Source organism: Capra hircus, chromosome 5 (genome assembly GCF_001704415.2).
Source record: "Capra hircus breed San Clemente chromosome 5, ASM170441v1, whole genome shotgun sequence".
Classification (NCBI taxonomy): Eukaryota; Metazoa; Chordata; class Mammalia; order Artiodactyla; family Bovidae; genus Capra; species Capra hircus.
In genome coordinates this window covers 44,311,616-44,333,151 of record NC_030812.1, presented here as the reverse complement: position 1 = coordinate 44,333,151, position 21,536 = coordinate 44,311,616, and the positions used below count along the sequence as shown (strand labels likewise).

Below are 21,536 nucleotides of genomic sequence, written 5' to 3'. Positions count from 1 at the left end.
ACAGAAAGGCTGGGCACTTTTCCATCAGCTGCCTTAGCACTAGGTCCTGGGGGATAGCCAGGTAAGTCTGTGTGATTCCTTGAAGAACTGTTTCTCAATTTGCTATAGGTTTGTGGGTCTCATGTATGCATGCCCTCTCATTTTCAAGGCTATATGTTTCAAGAGTCTCTGGAAGGAACCAGTCCTGCTGACACCTGGACTTTAAGCCCAGCGAGACTGGTATTGAACTTCTGACCTTTAGAGCTGCACATTTAAATTCACTGTTATTAGGTGACAAGATGGTGGAGTAGAAGGACAAGCTCACCTCTTATGGAAACACCACTGACAAAAAAACCCCTGGAATCTACCAAAAGAGATACCCTACCTTCAAAGAAAAGGAAGAAGCCACAACAAGACAGCAGGTGGGAGGTACAATCCTGATGAAACCAAATCCCATACATGTTGGGTGGGTGACCCATAGGCTGAAAAATAATTATACCACAGAAGTTCTATAGGATTGAAAGTTCTGAGCTCCGTATCAGGCTTCCCAGCCTGGGAGTTGGGCAATGGGGAGGAGTCGTCCTTAGAGAATATAGCTTTCAAGGCCAGTGGGGTTTGATAGCAGGAATTCCACAAAACTAGGGGAAACAAAAATTCCACTATTGGCAGGCACGCACAGGGTCTCATACGCACCAGCACCCAGGAAAAAAGCAAAGACCTCATAATCAACTGGGGCAGACTTACCTGCCAGTATTGCAGGGTCTGTCGTGGAGGTGGGGGTGATGGCTGTAGCTCATTGCAGGGACAGGGACACTGGAAGTGGTAGTTCTGGGGAGTTTTCATTGGCACGAGCCCTCTGGAAGGCTGCCATTTTCTCACCAAGACTTGTCCCTGCCCAAAAGCCTGTAGGCACCAATGCTGGGAAGCCTCAGGCCAAATAATCAAAATGGTAGGAATACAGCCTCACCCATCAGCAGACAGACTGTTTAATGTCTTCTTGAGCACATAGCTGCCCACTAACCACACCCCCTGACACAGCCCTGCCCACCAGAGGGACAAAACTCATATCCACCCACCAGTGGGCAAAAATCAGTCCCTCACACCCGGAAGCCTGTACAAGCCTCTTAAACAGCCTCATCTACCAGGAGGCCAACAGCAGAAGCAAGAAGAGCTATAACCCTGCAGCCTGTTGAATGGAAGCTGCAATCACAGAAAGTCAGACACAGTGGCAGAGAACTATGTCCCAGATGAGTGAACAAGATAAAATGCCAGGACAAAAACTAATTGAAGGGGAGATAGGCAATCTATCTGAAAAAGAATTCGGAGTAATGATAGAAAAGATATTCCAAGATCTCAGAAAAAGAATGGAGGCATAGATTGAGAAGATACAAGAAATGTTCAACAAAAACCTAGAACTAAAGAACAAAGAGATTAAAAATCACAATCAATGAAATGAAACAGTACCCTAGAAGGAATCAATGGAATAACAGGCAGAAGGATGGATGAGTAAGCCAGAAGACAGAATGGTGGAAAGACTGTTGTAAGAGACAAAGACGGACACTACACAATGATCAAGGAATCAACCTAAGAAGATATGACAATTGTAAATACATAGGCACCCAGCATAGGACCACCTCAATATATAAGGAAAATACCAACAGCCATAAAAAGGAGAGATTGACAGTAATAGTAGGGGACTTTAATACCCCACTTTCATCACTGAACAGATCAGTTAGAGAATCAATAAGGAAACATAGGCCTTAAATGATACATTAGACCAAGCTGTATTCTTGACATCTTGAAATTTCGAGAATACAGTTAATAAAAGGCCATATATATTTTAAGACTCCACTCATTTTAAATCCTATTTTCCCATCTCAGTTTGTCTATTTCATTGACAAGTCATGTTATCTTAATGACATAAATGAGAAGAGGCCACAAGGATAAAAGTTATTAAATTCCATATTTTCTTCTCATTTTTTCAATGTAATCAAATGTAAACCTCCACTTTGATTTTTTCCTCTTTTGCATTTAAAAAAATAGGTTCCATTTATACTTATTCCTACTAGAGCTAACCTTTGAACAATGCAAGTGTTAGGGACATCGACCCTCCACACAGTTGAAAATCCACATACAGCTTTATGGTTGGCTCTCTCAGCGCTGGCAGAGTCCACCAACCATGAATTGGATATTACTAGAGTAGATATTTAGTGAAAAAACGAAACCAGTCCCCCACCCCACCCCACGCATATAAGTGTATTCATGCAGTTCATACATGTGTTGTTCAAGGGTCATATGTATCCTTTTGATCTTTAGGTAGTATCAACTGTTAAAATCAGTCATAATTTAGTAACCTGATTCTGCATTTATTCATTGAATTTCAGTAGCATTCATTTTTTGAAGAGAGATTTACATTATGTCCCAAGTCACTAAACATTCCCAAGCCTCAATTCCATCACCTATTAAATGGGCATAATATGTATATACCTTCCAGGATTGTCATGAAGATCAAATACAAGAGGAGGCTCAACAAATATTAATCCATTTCTTAATCCTTCTCTTTCTTATTTGGATGAGAAAAATGATACAAAGGAATAGAAAGACCACAGCTATGTAAGTCTGAAGTTGAATAGATACACTACATAAATTGCTGGGATCTCAATTCAACTTTGTTCCTCAGGAGCAAGAATATGTGAGGAAAGAAGCTATGCTTAGGTCTTCCTTCCTTAGGCCTGTGAACTAGCTTATAGTCTTCCTACTGCTTGGAAAATCTGTGCATTTATGCAAGATAGCTTGTGGTACTGGCAGTATGTGTGTTGGCATCTTTTGTATTTTTCATCATCTTCAAAACCAAAAAAAAAACCAACAACACCCAACTCATAGAAAAGTAAGCTATCTTTGAAACTGACTTTATACCATCCTTTGACATCTAAGATAATGCTAGAATAAGACTCAGGATGTTTGAAACTATCACAGCATTGTTGATTGGCTATACTCCAATATAAAAAGTTTAAAAAGATTCAGGATGCAAGGCAGAAGATACCAAGAAAAAAATTCCATGGTACTTTAAAAAAATCAGCAAACAGTAATCAAAACAGCATGGTACTGGCACAAAAACAGACATATGGATCAATGGAACAGAACTGAGAGCCCAGAAATAAACCCACCAACCTGTGGTCAATCTTCAACAAAGGAGACAAAAGAAATACACAATGGAGAAAAGACAGTCTCTTTAACAATTGGTGTTGGGAAAGCTGGAGAGCTGCCTGTAAATTAATGAAGTCAGAACACACACCATACACAGAAATAAACTCAAAATGGCTTAAAGACAAATAAAAAACATGACACTATAAAACTCCTAGAAGAGAACATAGGCAAAACATTCTCTGATGTAAATCATAGCAGTTTTCTTAGGTTTCCCAAGGCAATAGAAATAAAAACAAAAACAAATGGGACCTAATCAAACTATAAGCTTTTGCGCAGCAAGGGAAATCATAAACAAAATGAAAAGACGACTGGGAGAAAATATTTACAAATGATCCAACTGACAAGGGATTAATCTCCAGAATATATAAACAGCGGGGCTTCCCTTGTAGCTCGGTTGGTAAAAAATCTGCCTGCAATGCAGGAGACCTGGGTTCAGTTCCTGGGTCAGGAAGATACCCTGGAGAAGGAAATGGCAACCCACTCCAGTGTTCTTGCCTGGAGAATCCTAGGGACGGGGGAGCCTGGTGGGCTGCCATCTATGGGGTCGCACAGAGTCGGACACGACTGAAGCGACTTAGCAGCAGCACCCTGGTTAGAATGGCCATCATTAAAAAGTCTACAAATAACAAATGCTGGAGAGGGTATGGAGAAAAGGAAACCTGCCTACAGTGTTGGTAGGAATGTAAGTTGGTACGGTCTCTATGGCAAACAGTATGCAGATGCTTCAAAAAATAGTATTGCTATGTAATCCAGCAATCCCACTCCCAGGCATGTATCCAGACAAAACTAAAATTCAAAAAGATACATGTATCCCTATGTTAACAGCACTATTCACAAAGGTCAAGACATGAATGTCCTTTGGCAGATGAATGGATAAAGAAGATGCTGTATATACATACAGACCACAGACACAGAGAACAGTCTTGTGGTTGCCAAGGGGGAGGGGGTGGGAGAGAGATGTCCTGGGGGTTGGGGATTAGCAGATGCAAGCTGTCTAAAATGGATAAACAACAAGGTCCTACCGGGAACTATGAATAATATCCTGTGATAAATCAGAAAGGAATATGAAAAATATATAAAACTATATGTTATATATACATATATAATACTGAGTCACTTTGCGGTACAGCAGAAATTAAGACATTGTAAATCAATTATACTTCAAATTAAAAAAAAGTTAGCATTTCCTTCTTGGCTGGAAATGGTTGCTACGCTTTAACAGAACAGATCTGAATTTTTTGACAGCCTATGAACAGTGCTTTTGGATGACCTTAGATACGCACACAGCCCCCCATATCATCTGTGAAACTGAAGAAAGATTTCCAGGGACCTATAGTCTGCCTATCCTCAAGTATGGGGAAACGAAGAGTAATTTGGATTCAGGTCAGTTGCTAAAGTGTTCATATTCAAATTTGACTTTCATTCAATGTCCTCTAAAGATTAAAAGATTCATTTCTGTATATCCCTTACCCAAACCTAGAGACAGTAGTTCAAGTTGGGAATATCTGAATATCACTGTTACTGAACAAACACAGACCATGCGTAACTACAGAATTTCTGTTAGAGGATAACCCCATACCACCAGCCAAATGTAAGCTACCTTTGGATCTTATATGTCTTTTCAATACTCTGTCCAGGCACCACCAAACTTTTCACTTATAAGTGACTGTTTTGCTAAAAGAGATGATTTATTTTGATATGTTAAAATTGAAAATGGGAAAAAAAAAAAAGACCAGTAGATCCAAAGATTTGCAGATAACAGTCAGCACTATGACATCAGGGGAACAAAAAGCAAAATTCTAAAAAACGTTCATGTAATAGGCAAAGGAGAATGAAATCTGAGACAAATTTTGTGGCCACACCTGGAAATGAGGGGGAGAAATAAATGTACATCCCTTGGGGATGTATCAAACTCCATGGATGAAAAGCACATTCTGGGCAAGAACTGGCCAGAGCACAGTCTGAGATGGTGGTTTTCGGGGGACTGTCCATTCCCATGCCCCCACCTGATGAGCACAGCACAGGTGTCACTGACTTTGGACCCCATGACAGATGTGTTATCTGTGTCTCTCAGGCTTCTGGCACTCAGCACATACCAGATTCTCTCGGGCCCAGGTTGCTTAGGTTTCTGGGTGCCGTGGGCCATCCCCTAACCTCTGGGTTCAGCTCTGCTCTAAGGAGTTCAGGGGAGAAGACAGCAGGAGACAATGTCATGTCTTGCTCCTCTTTACTTCTCCCCAGAGAGGGAACATTTGGGACATTCCAGGTCCCTAGAATTCAGGCTCCCCTTAATGTCTGCCTTACCCTCATCTCAACCTGAGCCTGGTCAACCCTCTTAAGCTTGACGACATAGCAACAAAGAGCCTGAGTTTAGACTGAGGTTGGAGGTGAGATTTAATTGAAAGAATGACCAATCAGAACCTTAGAATAAGCTGGGGTGAGGCAAGGCATATGCTGTCCGTCCCAGCTATCAGTTGACTAAAAACAGTCGAGGCAAGTGACTTGCGAGGTTTCACACAAGCAGATAACAGAACAGCTTAGGCTTTACCCAGGCTCCTGCCCTCTAGACCAGCGGGCCTCAACCCTTTTGTCACCACAGACTGGTTTCACAGAAGACAGTTTTTCTACAGACCAGGGGTGGAGGGATGGTTTTGGTATGAGTCAAGCACATTGCATTTGCTGTGCACTTTATTTCCATTATTACTACACCAGCTCCACCTCAGATCATCAGGCACCAGAGAGGCTGGGGACCCCTGCTCTAGACCAGGTTCTTCCATTAGAGTAAGAGGCCTTTCCTTCCCAGACGAGGACGACCTACCAGAGTCTCTGACCCACCTGGAGATCTCAGATCTTAGCATCATAGCAAGTGGTGAAACTGAACCAATGAATGTGAGGCACCTTGACAAACCTCAATAATTTCCTTAAACCAGAGCAATAACGGTAAAGAGATGGTTGTTTCTGTTATCTGCAAACATACTCTGGCTTCCCATTGGGCACCAATATGGAGAGAAGCTCTCTATCAGGTAACAGTAACCATGCTGTATCAGTATTTTGAAATAGAGTTTCATTATTAAACTAGGGAGGAAAACAAAAACCCTGTCTTAAACCACAAGGGGGCAGTGCTGATGTATTAATATATATTCATACATATGGTTTAAGTGAACTGTGCACATCTGATTATAGGGACACACAGAGAGATGAATATTCTTTATAAAATCTAGTTAATTGGACTTGTAAATGCTTTAAATTAATAACAATAACACTTAGGCCATAATTTGTATGTTTTCTAACAGTTTACAAAGCTCCTTCACTGACAATATTATTTCAGCATTATATTTCAGAGCCCACCTTAACTCAGTGCCCAGTAGTACCCTAACCTTTCCAACTAGTCTGAAATTCATAGAGTGTATTTTGTGTTCCGTTGCATTCCCAGTTTTACTCTTCTAAAGGAGGAATTTTTAGAGTTTACACTAAAAGATTGGTATAGGTAGAAGCTACAGCCAAAGTAGAAATGTGCCTTGTGAAGAAAGTCAAAAGGAGAAACACCAGAACAGGGTCTGGTGACATAATGAAAAAGGAAAAAGACCCAATAATAAGCTCAATAAAAATTATTAAGATGCTGGTTAAAGTACACTAAGATGCTGGTAATACTACATTTTGTAATAACCCCCATCAACCTACTCCATTAATGTCTCAGCCAGTTAGACGCAGTCCTGCCAACTAAAAAATAATATTTCTGGGAACTTCCTGGGTGGTCCAGTGGCTAAGACTCTGTGCTCCCAATGCAGGGGGCCTAGATCCCACATGCGCACAAGAGTTCGCATGCCACAACTAAAATCCTGCGTGCCACAACTAAGACCTGGTGCAGCCAAATAAATAAAAATAAATATTTTAAAAATACATAATCTTTCTGTACTTGTGTTTTGGGATGGCAAGAGGTTGGAGGTCAAGTATGAAAGGGGGAAGGAATATCCATATTCGGGATGTATGGCCAAGAGAAGCTTCTAATTGTCCCTGCACTCAGCCCTGTACCCCTCAACTACACCATCTCTTTGCAGCAGGTGGGAAACTTTGGTGTGAAGCATGCAGAAAATCCAGGAATTCTGCAATTATGCAGTAGGTCCATGATGAAAACTTCTTCAACACACACACACCACTTGACTTCATAACCACTACTCCAATTCTTGACGCCTTGCTTCCCCCAACTGTTCTGAATGGAGAAGAATAACACGGGCAATGCAGAAGAGCCTTCCACACCCTGCCCAAGGTTCCACCATCACCACAAGCGATGTGCTAGTCTCATGCAATGGTTTTCAAAGAGTAGTCCCTGGACCTGCAGCGTCCGCATCATCAGGGAAGATGTCAGCCATTCCAGACCCACTAAATCAGAAACTCTGAGGATGGGCCTGGCAATCCATGTTTTAACAAACCCTCCTGGTGAGTCAGTTGCACATGTCTGAGAATGACTGCTCTTGTCACACACCGTCCGCTCATCTGTCATAAAGGTCAGACAGGCATCAAAAAAACAGGCTGCAAAGACTCCCAGTGCCTGGTCATTTGGCACAGTTGAGAGGTGGGAGGGGTTGAAGCTAATGGTGCTAAGTCACCACCCAGTTCTAGAGAAAAATGTAAAATGCCATGTCCCACATTCTCTGGGTCTGTGGTAGTGAATGGCAAATGACAAGCAAACCTGTCTTCTAAATGGGCGATGATGTAACAGAGTTACAGCCTGTTTTATTGATCTTTTGCCAGATTTCCAGGTCATTCAACACGTAAAACTAGAAGTACCCTGGATTTTACACCCCCATATTAAAGTAACACACACCATGCTCTCTCTTATATGAGCTGATGGGTGCTGCATTTTTCATATGCTGCAAATGCTCATGCAGAGAGAATTCTGAACCATTAGTTCTGGTGCTAAAAATGAGGCTGGACCCAGGAAACACAAATAGGGGCTTGCATTTTCTCAACCCAAAGGTTTTGCCAGATGCTATATTTTATGTTAATAGGAATTAATAATAAAATCTTACAAACCTATGTGCACCTGTTTTATATATTCAATCAGCGAATCTTTGTTATCCTTCCAGAAGCTTGGAAGCTTCTCCTTGCGAGGATATTTACAGCATGACAGCTCCAACGTAATTTCAAAACACTGGGCCCAGATGTAGTTATAATCTTGCATTCCACCTAAACACAAACATATTTAAGTCTTTTAAAAAGTATGAAGTTGGAGTGAAGTCAAGTATCACATATCTTGGAGACAGGTGAATTAGACAGTTGCAATGACAGGACATGTAAACAGGAAAAGATGAATTTGACATATTGGCATGTACAATTGCAGCTTGACATTTTATTATCCAGACATGACCAAGCAATCCTAAATACTCCCATATGGGTAACTGAATCAGAGCTGACTGATGTTCATCTATGCATCCAGATTAACTGAGGAGTAAGGGAAGGGTCCTTTTTAAAAATCACAACTACAAAATTCTTCATATTACATTTCTTTCCTAAATTACATTTTAAACAGAGAGAAACTAGAGTGATATTTCTTTTAAAATATTTCTACAAGCCTTTCATAAACACATTTATTCTGTAAAAATAAGTATATGCTAGCGTGTGAGATGAGTACAATTGTGTGGTAGTTTGAACATTCTTTGTTGGCATTGCCTTTCTTTGGGATTGGAATGAAAACTGACCTTTTCCAGTCCTGTGGCCACTGCTGAGTTTTCCAAATTTGCTGGCATACTGAGTGCAGCACTTTCACAGCATCATCTTTTAGGATTTGAAATAGCTCAGCTGGAATTCCATCACCTCCACTAGCTTTGTTCATATGAGGCTTCCTAAGGCCTACTTAACTTCGCATTCCAGGATGTCTGGCTCTAGGTGAGTGATCACACCATCGTGATTATCTGGGTCGTAAAGATCTTTTTTGTATACTTCTTCTGTGTATTCTTGCCACCTCTTCTGTTAGGTGCAAACCATTCCTGTCCTTTATTGTGCTCATCTTTGCATGAAATGTTCCCTTAGTATCTCTAATTTTCTTGAAGAGATCTCTAGTCTTTCCCATTCTACTGTTTTCCTCTCTTTGCACTGAATGCTGAGGAAGGGTTTCTTATCTCTTTGGAACACTGCATTCAAATGGATATATCTTTCCTTATCTCCTCTGCCTTTCACTTCTCTTTCTCAGCTATTTGTAAGGCCTCCCCAGACAACCATTTTGCCTTTTTGCATTTCTTTTTCTTGAGGATGGTCTTGATTCCTACCTCCTATACAATGTCATGAAACCTCTGTCCATAGTTCTTCAGGCACTCTATCAGATCTAATCCTGTGAATCTATTTGTCACTTTCACTGTATAATCGTAAGGGATTTGATTTAGGTCATATCTGAATGGTCTAGTGGTTTTCCCTACTTTCTTCAATTTGAGTCTGAATTTGGCAATAAGGAATTCATGACTGCACAATTGCACTCATCTCACATGCTAGCAAAGTAATGCTTAAAATTCTCCAAGCCAGGCTTCAACAGTATGTGAACTGTGAACTTTCAGATGTTCAAGCTGGATTTAGAAAAGGCAGAGGAACCAACATCTGGTGGATCATTGAAAAAGCAAGGGAATTCCAGAAAAATATCTACTTCTGCTTTACTGACTACGCCAAAGCCTTTGACTATATGGATCCCAACAAATTGTGGAAAATTCTTAAAGAGATAGGAATACCAGACTACCTGACCCGTCTCCTGAGAAGTCTGTATGCAGGTCAAGAAGTAACAGTTAAATTGGACATGGAACAACAAACTTGTTCCAAATTGGGGAAGGAGTATGTCAAGGCTATATATTGTCACCCTGCTTATTTAACTTATATGCAGAGTACATCATGCGAAATGCCAGGCTGCATGAAGCACAAGCTGGAATCAAGGTTGCTGGAAGAAATATCAATAACCTCGGATACACAGATGACACCACCCTTTGGGCAGAAAGCAAAGAAGAACTAAATATCCTATTGATGAAAGTGAAAGAGGAGAGTGAATAAGTTGGCTTAAAACTCAACATTCAGAAAACTAAGATCATAACATCTGGTCCCATCACATCATGGCAAATAGAAAGGGAAACAATGGAAACAGTGAGAGGCTTTATTTTTGGGGGCTCCCAAATCCCTACGGATGGTGACTGCAGCCATGAAATTAAAAGACGCTTGCTCCTTGGAAGAAAAGCCATGCCCAACCTAGACAGCATATTAAAAAGCAGAGACATTACTTTGCCAACAAAGGTCTGTCTAGTCAAAGCTATGGTTTTTCCAGTAGTGATGTATGAATGTGAGAGTTGGACCATAAAGAAAGCTGAGCACCAAAGAATTGATGCTTTTGAACTGTGGTGTTGGAGAAGACTCTTGAGAGTCCTTTGAACTGCAAGATCAAACCAGTCAATTCTAAAGGAAATCAGTCCTGAATATTCATTGAAAGGACTGATGCTGAAACTCTAATAGTTTGGCCACCTGATGTGAAGAACTGACTCATTTGAAAAGACCTCGATGCTGGGAAAGATTGAAAGTAGGAGGAGAAGGGGACGACAGAAGATGAGGTGGTTGGATGGCATCACTGACTTGATGGACATGAGTTTGAGCCAGCTCCAGGAGTTGGTGATGGACAGGGAAGCCTGGCGTGCTGCAGTCCATGGGGTTGCAAAGAGACATGACTGAGCGACTGAAGTACATGAATTTGGAGGAATAACAGCCAATGTTTACTTAGTGTTTGCTGTTGCTAGGTACTGTTTGAAGAACTTTGCTGTCAGCTCTAACCCTCACAATAATTATCACCCGTATTTTACAGGTGAGAAACTTAATTACAAATGGTAGGTCATGTACCCAGGGATTCTTGCCAGTGAATGGCTGAAACCAGAGCCCATGCCACCTTCCTGGACGCCCTGTGCTCTTACCCATCACACCACACTACGTCTGTGGATGAGAGACTTGGTGCCATGTGGATTCTTGGGGAGCAGGGGAAGAGCCAGTCCCCTGCTGCCTCTGGGATTACCACTGCCCATGCTCACTTTCTAGTTCTTACTTCTCAACACCCTATTTTCAAATGGATATACTCATATTTTATATTTTTTAAGATGCAAACTTCTATTTTAAAATCTCTGAATTGGGAAGCATCTTAAATTTGATGGCTGAAAAGCATCATTGTGTTATTAGTTCAGCTGGAAACTTTTTTCTTTCTTGGTGGGACATATTTTACAATCACTGGCATCTTAGATTTGACAAAGTGTGGTATCTTTGAATGAATTAGTCTCTGCCAGATTTTAATTACTTATACTTGATATTTGCCTAGTGAAATAAGTTTTTTCAAGTCCATCAGAGTATTTGGGAAGTCATGAAGTAAATATTTATGCTCGGAAAATGGTCAAAATATTACATAACTATTAAGTAATACTTATGTAGGTCCCTGGAGAAGGAAATGGCAACTCACTCCAATATTCTCTCCTGGAGAATCCCATGGACAGAGGAGCCTGCAGTCCATAGGGTTGCAAAGAGTCGGACACTTTGAAGCAACTTAGCACGCACGCACGTAGGTCCCAGTTTTAGCCAGGGAGAATTACTCTTTTCTTCCTTTTCCTTTACTTGCAAGTTTTGTATTTCTAAGCTTATTTTCACCACGAAATAGAAGAAAGAAAGGAAGAAAGAAATGAAGCAAAACAAAAGCCTTTGACTGGATGACTGTCTCAGGTAGAAAGAACGTAAATGGCAAAACAGGCGTGGAAAGCACACCGGATAGAGAACGCCGGCTGCGGAGAGTGTGGGCCGCTCTGGATAAGCCAGACAGGCCTGGCCAACAAAGGCACACTCGGGAACTACTCACAACAGCAAAACCAGGTTCCCAGTCGATCTCCCACGCATCTGGATCTGTCTTGGGAAGTCACATAGCACACTGAAGGACAGAGCTGGCCCTGGGCAGGAGGGCCTTTTCCCCTGTGTGGAGTGGTCAGCGGAGACTAGGCTGCCCGTCTCTCAGACATGGGAGAGAAGTTTGGGGCACTGTGGCATCTGGCTGGGCCTGCCGCCTTCCAGTCATGGTCTAGGCTTATTTACGTTGCCTGGAAAGCTGGCAGAAACCTGCCCAGATATAAAAGTCCCAGCTTGTGCAAGATTACCTGCCTGTGCATCTACGCTGACGAGGGAGGAAGTGGCCTGAGTGTGGAAATGCAGGCTGTGCCTGCTGCTGCCCGGACCTGCTGAGCAGTCTGAAAGGGGGCACTTTTCACTGAGGTGGTGGAAACCTGTTCCCTGCCCACTGTCTCCCCTCTCACCCCTTCTGTCCTCCATCCCTCCTATTCTCTCGAGTTTCCAGGCTAGGACTATGACACCCTTGGGCTTCTGCTGATATTCTTCCTTCTGACGAGAACATCCCCTCTGCCATGTTCCCTATATGGTAAACTCCTCACTTCCTCCCTCGCCTGGCTATCCTGTTCCAAGGGAGCAAGACTAGAGGGCTCTTCTGTTCAGTCTGCAAAGTGGCTTGAAAAATCAGGAGACTTCCTGGAAACATCCATCTTGCTTCACAACCTGGAAGATCTGGCAGTACTGCCCCCTACTACTGCATGGCAGTAACTACCTGGATGTAAGTAGCAACACCCTGCTTCCCTGGTGGCTCAGATGGTAAAGAACCTGCCTGCCATTGCAGGAGACTTAAGAGAAGCGGGTTTGATCCCTGGGTCACGAAGATCCCCTGGAGAAGGAAATGGCAACCCACTCCAGTGTTCTTGCTAGGATAATTCCATGGATAGAGGAGCCTGGTGGGCTACAGTCCATGGGTTGCAAAGAGTTGGACACGACTGGGTGACTAACACACAAGTAGCAACTGTCCCCACTGGGTGAGACATAAGAATTACATTTCTCCAAGGCCTTCACTACTTCCTGCTGTGATTTGGCTTTCCACCCCTGTGGTACACTGTGCCTTTTCTAAATCTCTGTTCTTATTCATATGATACTGCCATCATAATTAACTTAAATGTTGCTCTTCTCTGTTAAACTTGGGCTTAATATCTGTGTCCTGTTCATCTTTCTTGGCACAGTTCCCAGCTCCAAAGTGAATGCTAAACAAGCGTCTGAACTCAGGCAACTTTGGCAGTAGGGAACATGTCTGAGCATCTCTCAAACTGTCGTCCCCCTCCTGGCTCTGTGCTATTAGCTGACAGAGACATGACTAAAGGTACTGCACTGTGCCTAACTTCTCCAACTACTGGGGTCAACAAAGGCCAGCTGGCACCTCTAGGTAAAGACAACTAGAGTAGTAGAATGAAGAGAAACTCACCTTTCAGTGGATACCAGGAGTATCCATTTACAATTCCATTAGAAAACCCTGTTTTAATTCTACATGAATTCCTTTTCATGTCAGGATTCCTTGAAGCATAGGTATTTGCAAGATACTGAAAAACATCATCATCAGGGGTTAAGCTCCGAGAGTATAATGTTCCAGTGGCTGTACATGGAAGACAGACCAAGACCTTTTAGTTGATGTGGAGGAAGTATACAGTACATTAGCCCCTGCATCATCAAATTCCACACAGAGGCTCTCATTTCCTAGAGAGATCCTCTACCCACTTCCAGGAATGTCTCTCTACTCTTATTCCCAGTTTCTGATGGACATAACAGAAGGGATATCACACAAAATAACCATGTACATGTCCAAGCTCCTCCTTAATCAGCTTAAAGGTTAAATACCTTCTTAGTCATTCTTGTTGATTCCAGGAGATCAGTAAACTTTCCTTAGGTACTGTAGGGATTAAATGAAGCCACTAGAATATTTTAGCTCCTTGGTACATACCTTATCCTACAGTTTTAAGGGGAGTCAGGAATTATTATTCATGTGATTAGTTTTTTTTTTCAGTCATGTTGTCTCTTGTGTGCTAATATAAATTACAATTTTACTATTTCACTGATGAATGTCAAGTAATCCCATTTTTGGTTGTCAGTTCAGACACCTTGCCCATCTACTGTTTATAAATTGTAGGAAGGATAGCTCAGAGTTGAGAGAATGAGGCTTTTCCCAACCCTGCCAGAAAAATTAAGTAGGGAGAGAAAGAGTGTATCCCCGTTCAGAGGTGGAAAGTTTGCAGTCTCACTCTGGATTTAGAGAGCAAGAGCAGGGCCCCTGTGTGCTTACCTGGAACACCATTGTCAAATGGGTAACTGGCCACCAGGGCACCACCATGGAGGTTTGCAGAGAGGACAAAGGTCTCTGTAGTCAGCCACTTCATGACTGCCACGGTCTCAGGCTGCCTCGGTACATTATTAAGCTCAAAAGCATCAGGGAAATTTCTATTCAGGTCATAGAGGTTACTATTATCCCTTTAAAAGAAAGAAGTTTTAAGGGTTTACTGTTGGTATATGAGGGAGCAAATTCCTGTAGAGTGTAGACCTTTGCTCTGGGCTCCAGCTGTTTTTCCAGATATGAATACAGAGGTGGTGGATGGTTGCCTTGTCAGCCTCCAACGAATTGCACTTGGTATTCATGCACTACGTTGTTCCCTCCCATGTGACTTGTTCTTGCCAGTGGGACAGGAGTGATTCGGATATAAGCAGAGGTTGGATAAGTGTTTTGTGTTCTGGGGCTTTTGCTCTGGGAACACTCCCATTTGGAACCCTGAGACCCCACTACTAGCTACATTAAGGGGCCACATGAAGGAATGAGAGACCCAGGTGAGATCCAGAAATGAAACTCAAGACACAGGGTCCCAGACAGACCCCTGCTGAGGTCCCAGTCTTCATGGCATAGAGATGGACCCTGCTCTGCCCTGCCCAAATTCCCAACTTACAGAGTGGAGAGTAAATAAAAAGGTGGCTGTTTCCTCAAATTTGGGGCAGTTTGTTCCATAGCAATTGTTATCAGAATTAACAGGAACATGCTATTTTATACAAATATATTTCTGAAAAGTGGATTGGCTATGTTGTCATAGTTGTTTAGTCACTAAGTCCTGTCGGACCCTATGGACTGTAGCCTGCCAGGCTTCTCTATCCATGGGATTTCCCAGGCAAGAATATTAGAGTGGGTTGCCATTTCCTTCTCCAGGGAATCTTCCTGACCCAGGGACCAAACTTGTCTCTCTGGCTTGGCAGATGGATTCTTTACCACTGAGCCACCTGGGAAGACTTGGCCATGTTTAAATATGCTAAAAAAAACCTTAAAAGTGGAAGGGAATCCAGTGGTGATTTATCTTTGGTAAAAACAAAATTTTAATTGCACAAGTATCAGTGTTTATCAGACATTTGAGAAATTCCAAACTCCCTGAGGCCATTTAAAATACAATAAACTTTAAATCAGAAATACTACAAGACTCACTCTTCTTTATGTTCGTTTTTGGGCTGGCTGAATAAATCAGCCTGCCTATCGAGGGGTTGGGTTCTATACTAGGCCCTGGGATTTCCTAGTGATGAACACTATGGGCAGGACTCCTGCCCTCGGGTAGACATTAAAGGAGAAATGAGACATTAAAATTGTGCTGTGAGGGTAAAGGGCCAGGTGATATGAGTATAACTGGGGACCTAATATCCGATAGGCTAGGGAAGGAGGCTTTGAGGAAATGCTGTTGAAACAGGTCAGGATGGGGCCGATGGGGCCGATGGGGGACGAGAATGCCAGAGGTGAGAAGGAAGCCTGTAGTTGTAGTTTCAGGGGTGAAGAGGGATCTAAGTGGCTGCAGCAGGGTGACAAGTGGGAAAAGCAATAAAGCCGGAGCAGTGGAGGGTGGGTAGGCACAGGACTAAACCAGCCTTATTCAGGATTTCTCTTCTCACAGTTAAAGCCATGGGTGGCCCTGAAGAGTTTCCAGCACGGCAGTGACATGGCGCCGGCTATGAGATGTTTCATTAATTCCTCTTGACAGGGCCAAGGTGTCCGATCTGATGGGGGCCTTTTGTGGTTTTGTTATCTTTTACATAGACGGGCCCATTCTTACCTGCCATCATTGTAAAAACAGTCAGGCTTTACAACAGCTTCGAATCCATCTGGGTTCATTGAGGGCATGATGTGTATCCGGGTACTATTGATTAGATTTGTGATTTCAGGGTCTCTTCCATCTCTGGTTACAAGATATTCAATTAAATGGAGCAGCAGTTCCCGCCCTACAGCCTGTAGGTGTTAAAACAGAGAAGAGGCTACTTGAGGAAAACAAGGAAAACAGTGCCCAAGGAACAAATTCCCCAACAAGAAGCACTACAGATGATACTTAAAACCAAAACCAGTTGTCAGACCACCGTTTCTTCAGGCACATGGCAATCCATCACTAGTATGCTGCAAAATCTTTTTAATATTTTTTTAATTTTTTAAAGAATCTAATAATTTACTTTTAAAAATGAATTGGAGTGGAGTAAAGGTTATTTCTTATTATCTTGTTTTCAATTTGCTTGTCTTCCAACTGCTTCCTGGAGTGATGGACAGAGGCAGAGCTAGAAGTCAGGCGTGGGAGCTGAGCATCTTCACGAGCACATGGGACACACGGGAGAGCTGTGGCGCATGTCTAGGTGCATGGTACATGGAGAACCCCTGCAGCAGACACGCAGATTTGAACAGAGAAAAATCCAAATCGGTAATACTCATAATTTAAACAGGTTTCTGATTTCCAGATTCCCCTATTTCCAAGCTCTTCTATTTTCAAATTCCCCTCTTGCACACTTGTGTAATTTTTGCCATACCTCTGTACTTCTGATTTCTAGTCCCATGTTTCGTTGGCACATCATCCTCACAACTTTTTGCCATATCTCCATATTATCTATACTATTATTTAGTTTTCATTTTCTATAAATTGGCTTGCTTTTTACTTACATTAAAAATGATAAACTTTGTATAATTAGCATTTTGCTAGATTTCATGTTTTTAATTATACAGTAAAATAAAAGCATGACTATGAAAATAAACATGGTCACGTGTTTTAGGGGAGAAAAAGGAATTCACATTTTCAGCCTTATTCTGTAAAGATCTGATTCAGTTCAGTTCAGTTCAGTCGCTCAGTCCGACTCTTTGCGACCCCATGAATCGCAGCACACCAGGCCTCCCTGTTCATCACCAACTCCCGGAGTTCACTCAGACTCACGTCCATAGAGTCAGTGATGCCATCCAGCCACCTCATCCTCTGTCATCCCCTTCTCCTCCTGCCCCCAGTCCCTCCTGGCATCAGAGTTTTTTCCAATGAGTCAACTCTTCGCATGAGGTGGCCAAAGTACTGGAGTTTCAGCTTTAGCATCATTCCCTCCAAAGAAACCCCAGGGCTGATCTCCTTCAGAAAGATCTGATTAGCCTACATTAATTTTCCCCTGTAAACCTGACCTCAAAGATTCTGCTTCTAAGTAAGGAATATTTACCTCTTGCATGTGATCAGATGTTGTTGAGGGGTTAGGATATGGGAAATCAGTGCAGCAGGTGTTAAATAAGGATGGTGCTGCCAGTGCATTAATGAAGGCCACGGGCAACAAAAGAATCTTCAATTATGACTCCATTGTAGCAATTCATGGCTGTGACAAAGAAGGAACAATGCTGCACTCTGTATCCCTTGCTGGCAAGCAAAGAGATCACATCTTATGAATCTGGTATCCTAATGGACACAGAATAATTGAAAATGGAACTAAGAAAAATTTAAATATGTGAATTATATATTTATACATAGCCATAAAATTTAGAGTGGAAATAAATTCCATTCTGACTTCAATTTGTTTTTTCTCCCACTCATGTCTGTCTTCTTTCACTACTGTGATTTTTGTTTTTATAGTCCAAATTGTAGGTTGAAAAAGGTCCTTACAAACTAATAACTAAAAAAGTCAAGTGAGTCACACACTGGATTTCCAGTTCGGTGTTTTGGAAGCCCAAGCACATTTGCAAGCTCCTTACTGCCTTCCCTAAAACCAGAGGAGGAGGGGATGGTAATTTTAAGTTGTGAAAGGCTCTACAAGTGGATGTGTGGTTGGTTGGAAGGGGGGCTTTCCTGGCAAGGGGAAGGGAAGATAAAAGGGTCAAGGAAAGGGAGGAGGAAGCGAGATTTCTAAATGCTGGTTCGAGACTGCAGGATGCTGCCTTTAGAGGGATGTACCAGGAAAAACCTGAGGCCCATCTGAGTCCCAGGTCAAGCATGAAGTGAGCCATATTGGAGTCCCCACGTGATTCTAAAAGTAAATTTCCTCTTAACTATCTGAATCATACATTCTCAAGCATGCTTGAACTCAAGACAGGAATTGGCAATGAAATTCATCCACCCACAAGCAAATGAAAACAAAGAGTAAGAAGCTGTGATTAAGCTATACAACTAAATTAAGCAACTGTGGTGGTGTGAGTATAGGATAGAAGGTAAAAGTTAAGGTTTATAGTTAACAGCAAGGGTGAGGGCTAGGGGACAGGGGGTGGGGGGAGATGAGTTTTCAAAGTGCTAAGTTTTTCACTTTTCATAGCAATGGGTCATAGGATATTATCCAAAGTTTTAAATATATATATATTTATATAAAATCATTATAATTTCAGTTTTTCCTAATTTTTTGAATTCAGAAGAATCTTATTAAGATAATTAATTTCTTATTTTGAGAAATTAACAAGTTCACCAGTCATTTTCTTTCATTTTCATCAACTTCAGTTCTGTTAAGCTCAAGTAAAGTTATTAAATCTCATACTTCTTAAAGATAATACATATGACACATTTTATTTCCTTTTGATTCCTCTCATTCTATTACTACAGAAATAAAGAGATACGTAGAATAGCATCTGGCAAATAATAATGATGGCTATTTCTGAGTGACAGTATCTTGAATAGCTGTTACACTTATTTTTCTATTTCTTTTAAATGAAAGAAAACCTATGTTCTTTTTGAAAAAACAAAATCGTGATTCTTTCAAGGACACAAATGTATGACCAAGTATCTTCTGTTTGCCTCCATATTCCAAAACAAACCACAAATTCTTAACTGCATAGGGTGAAATAAAAATCTTGGAGGTATGATAAAGAACTGATTAAGAGTCAGATAATCTTAAAACTTGTGAGGTAAACTGATACAATTTCGGAGAGAGTTAAACAAAGTCCTTTTGTTTTCTTGGACCATATTTTCTTGTCTCTGTAAAAGCAAATTTATGTCACATATTATTCAAATTAATTCTTCTCAACCTTAATATAAATGTCTCAAATACTCATTCATGTTTTATGTATAGGCCTCCCTTCATTTAAAATTAAGTCTTTGAACATGAGACCTTAGAGAGACTAAATTTTTTTTTTAATGTGGTCAAAAGTGTTTCCATGGACTTATCCAGCCTTTCATTTAGCTTTCTCTTCCTTTTGCGAGAGTGTGGAGAATCCCTAATGAAGAGCCTGAAAGGCTGGGTAAGCACACCGGCTTCTGGAGTGTTTCTCTGATAATTCATCTGGTCATTAAGATGGCAATACCCCAGGATGGACCTACAGATTGTCATAGTGAGTGAAGTAAGTCAGACTGAGAAAGAGGAATATTGTATAATATTGTTTATAAAAGGAATCTTTAAAAACATGATACAATTATTTACAAAACAGAAACAGACCCACAGAGAACGAATTTATGGCTAGCAGGGAGGAATGTGGTGGAGAGTGGGGAAGGATAGATAGGGAGTTTGGGATTAACATACACACAGCACTATATGTAAAACAGATAACCAACAAGGACCCATTGTATAGCACAGGGAACTCTGCTCAATACTATGTAACAACCTAAATGGGAAAAGGCTTTGAAAAAATAGATATAAGTATAAGCAAATCACTTTGCTGTACACCTGAAAGTAACACATTATTAATCAACTATACTCCAAGGTAAAATTAAAAGTTTTTAGAAAAAGATGGCAAGAACTCAGGAAGCAGAAAACAAATCTCTATCAGTTTTACTTCAATTCAGTCAAGTTGGAACTTGCTAGATAGATGAAAATGAGTGTTCCAGCACTTATAAGAACAACTGCAAAAAAATGTTGAAGCAACAATCCACAACTGGGTAGTGTATTGTGTAAGACTGAGTGTTGAGGTCCACAAACTCCTAGAAGATCCATGCACCTTGAGGACAGCATTCAAAGCTAGTGTGCCAGAATAGCAAAGAATCCACCCAAAGAAGGTTAAGAACCACTGCCCACAAATGTTATATATGCTGTTTTTAATAGTGGGCCTTGAAAATGCTCTTTAATCCCAAAAGTTCTAAGAGAAGAAGGATGAAGAGGCTGGTTAGACCCAGCTAATCCAAGTGACCCTTCTGCTCCTGGGTTAAGCCATCTCTTTCCCCAGCTCCTGGTGGCACCAGGAGGGCGGAACACACAAGATCTAAATTCAGGATAACAAGTTTCTCAGTGGCCCCCCAAAGCTGTCAGACACTGTTAACAGCTGGGACACACAGAGGGTGACAGGACTTCAGGTCTCCACACCCAAAACACACTGACATTCCTCCCTGCATAATCTCAGTCCTTGGCAGTCGTCAAAGAATCAAGGTAAATGAGTGAGACTTGCTTTGACGGGATACTTTAACTACCTGGAGAGCAAGATGTCAGACATTTGGGAAAGCACAAGCAAATTCAGGGGTGAACAAGAGGAAGGACTCTTGCTTTTCTTTGGAAGTTTCAATTGAGAGGATTAAATTCTGAGCAGCAGACTGCAACCTTTCGAAATGCTAGGAATTCAATAAATAAGCTACTGGAGTCATTTGAGAGCCACGTCTCATTAAAAATGGGTTCCATGGGACCCGATCAATTGACCAGATAGCAAAAGGGAAAGGAAGTCTGGGCTGCTATCTATCATGAATAGTTGTTTTATTAAAAACAACTTTGCTCAGACTCCCAGCAATATCAAGCCTTTTTGAGCACAGCCTATTATGTTCAAAAAAGTAACTTCCACCCACCCGTAAATCAAATTCAAAGACAAGTCAAGCCACTTTCTCAGAGGCAAACGTTTGCATTTGAGCTCCAGTGACAAGAAGTCCCCTTGCTGGTCAGGACAGGTTGAGCAGCATGTCTGGACAGGAAAGGCAGAACTGTGCGTGTGTCACGCAGGGTGGAGCCTGTTCCTATAGAGCCTGGGTTTGGGGAGGCTTGAGTCGGAACAGGAAGCGCAGCATTTGAGTAGTGGATGCTGCCACACTATTGCAGATCTGGAAGTGTTGTAACAAGTCAGCAGGTCATACTTACAGGATTATGCATCTAAAGTTAAGTGTGTTTGATAAGGTGTGACACAGATCATATGTCAATTTTCTTTACTGTCAAGACTGGAGACTGTCTTTCCCTTCCACTGGATTGCCCAGTTGTGTGGGGTCCTGGGAAACAGGAAATCCTGCAGCTGTCACATTCTCAAAAATATGAGAGCTGAGGAAGTATATACTAAA

The 21,536-nt window shown here is 41.6% G+C and overlaps 1 protein-coding gene across 2 annotated transcripts in view; it reads right to left on the bottom strand.

Annotated features, from left to right (window-relative positions):
* Nucleotides 1-21,536, bottom strand: part of CPM (carboxypeptidase M) — a 75,103-nt gene that overhangs the window by 7,462 nt on the left and 46,105 nt on the right. For both annotated transcript variants that reach the window (XM_018047966.1, XM_018047967.1), the window contains 4 exons: nt 16,137-16,309; nt 14,345-14,529; nt 13,493-13,660; nt 8,221-8,373 (listed from right to left, as the gene is read on the bottom strand). In XM_018047966.1, the coding sequence (XP_017903455.1) occupies nt 8,221-8,373; nt 13,493-13,660; nt 14,345-14,529; nt 16,137-16,309 (679 nt within the window). The remainder of the gene's footprint in view (nt 1-8,220; nt 8,374-13,492; nt 13,661-14,344; nt 14,530-16,136; nt 16,310-21,536) is intronic.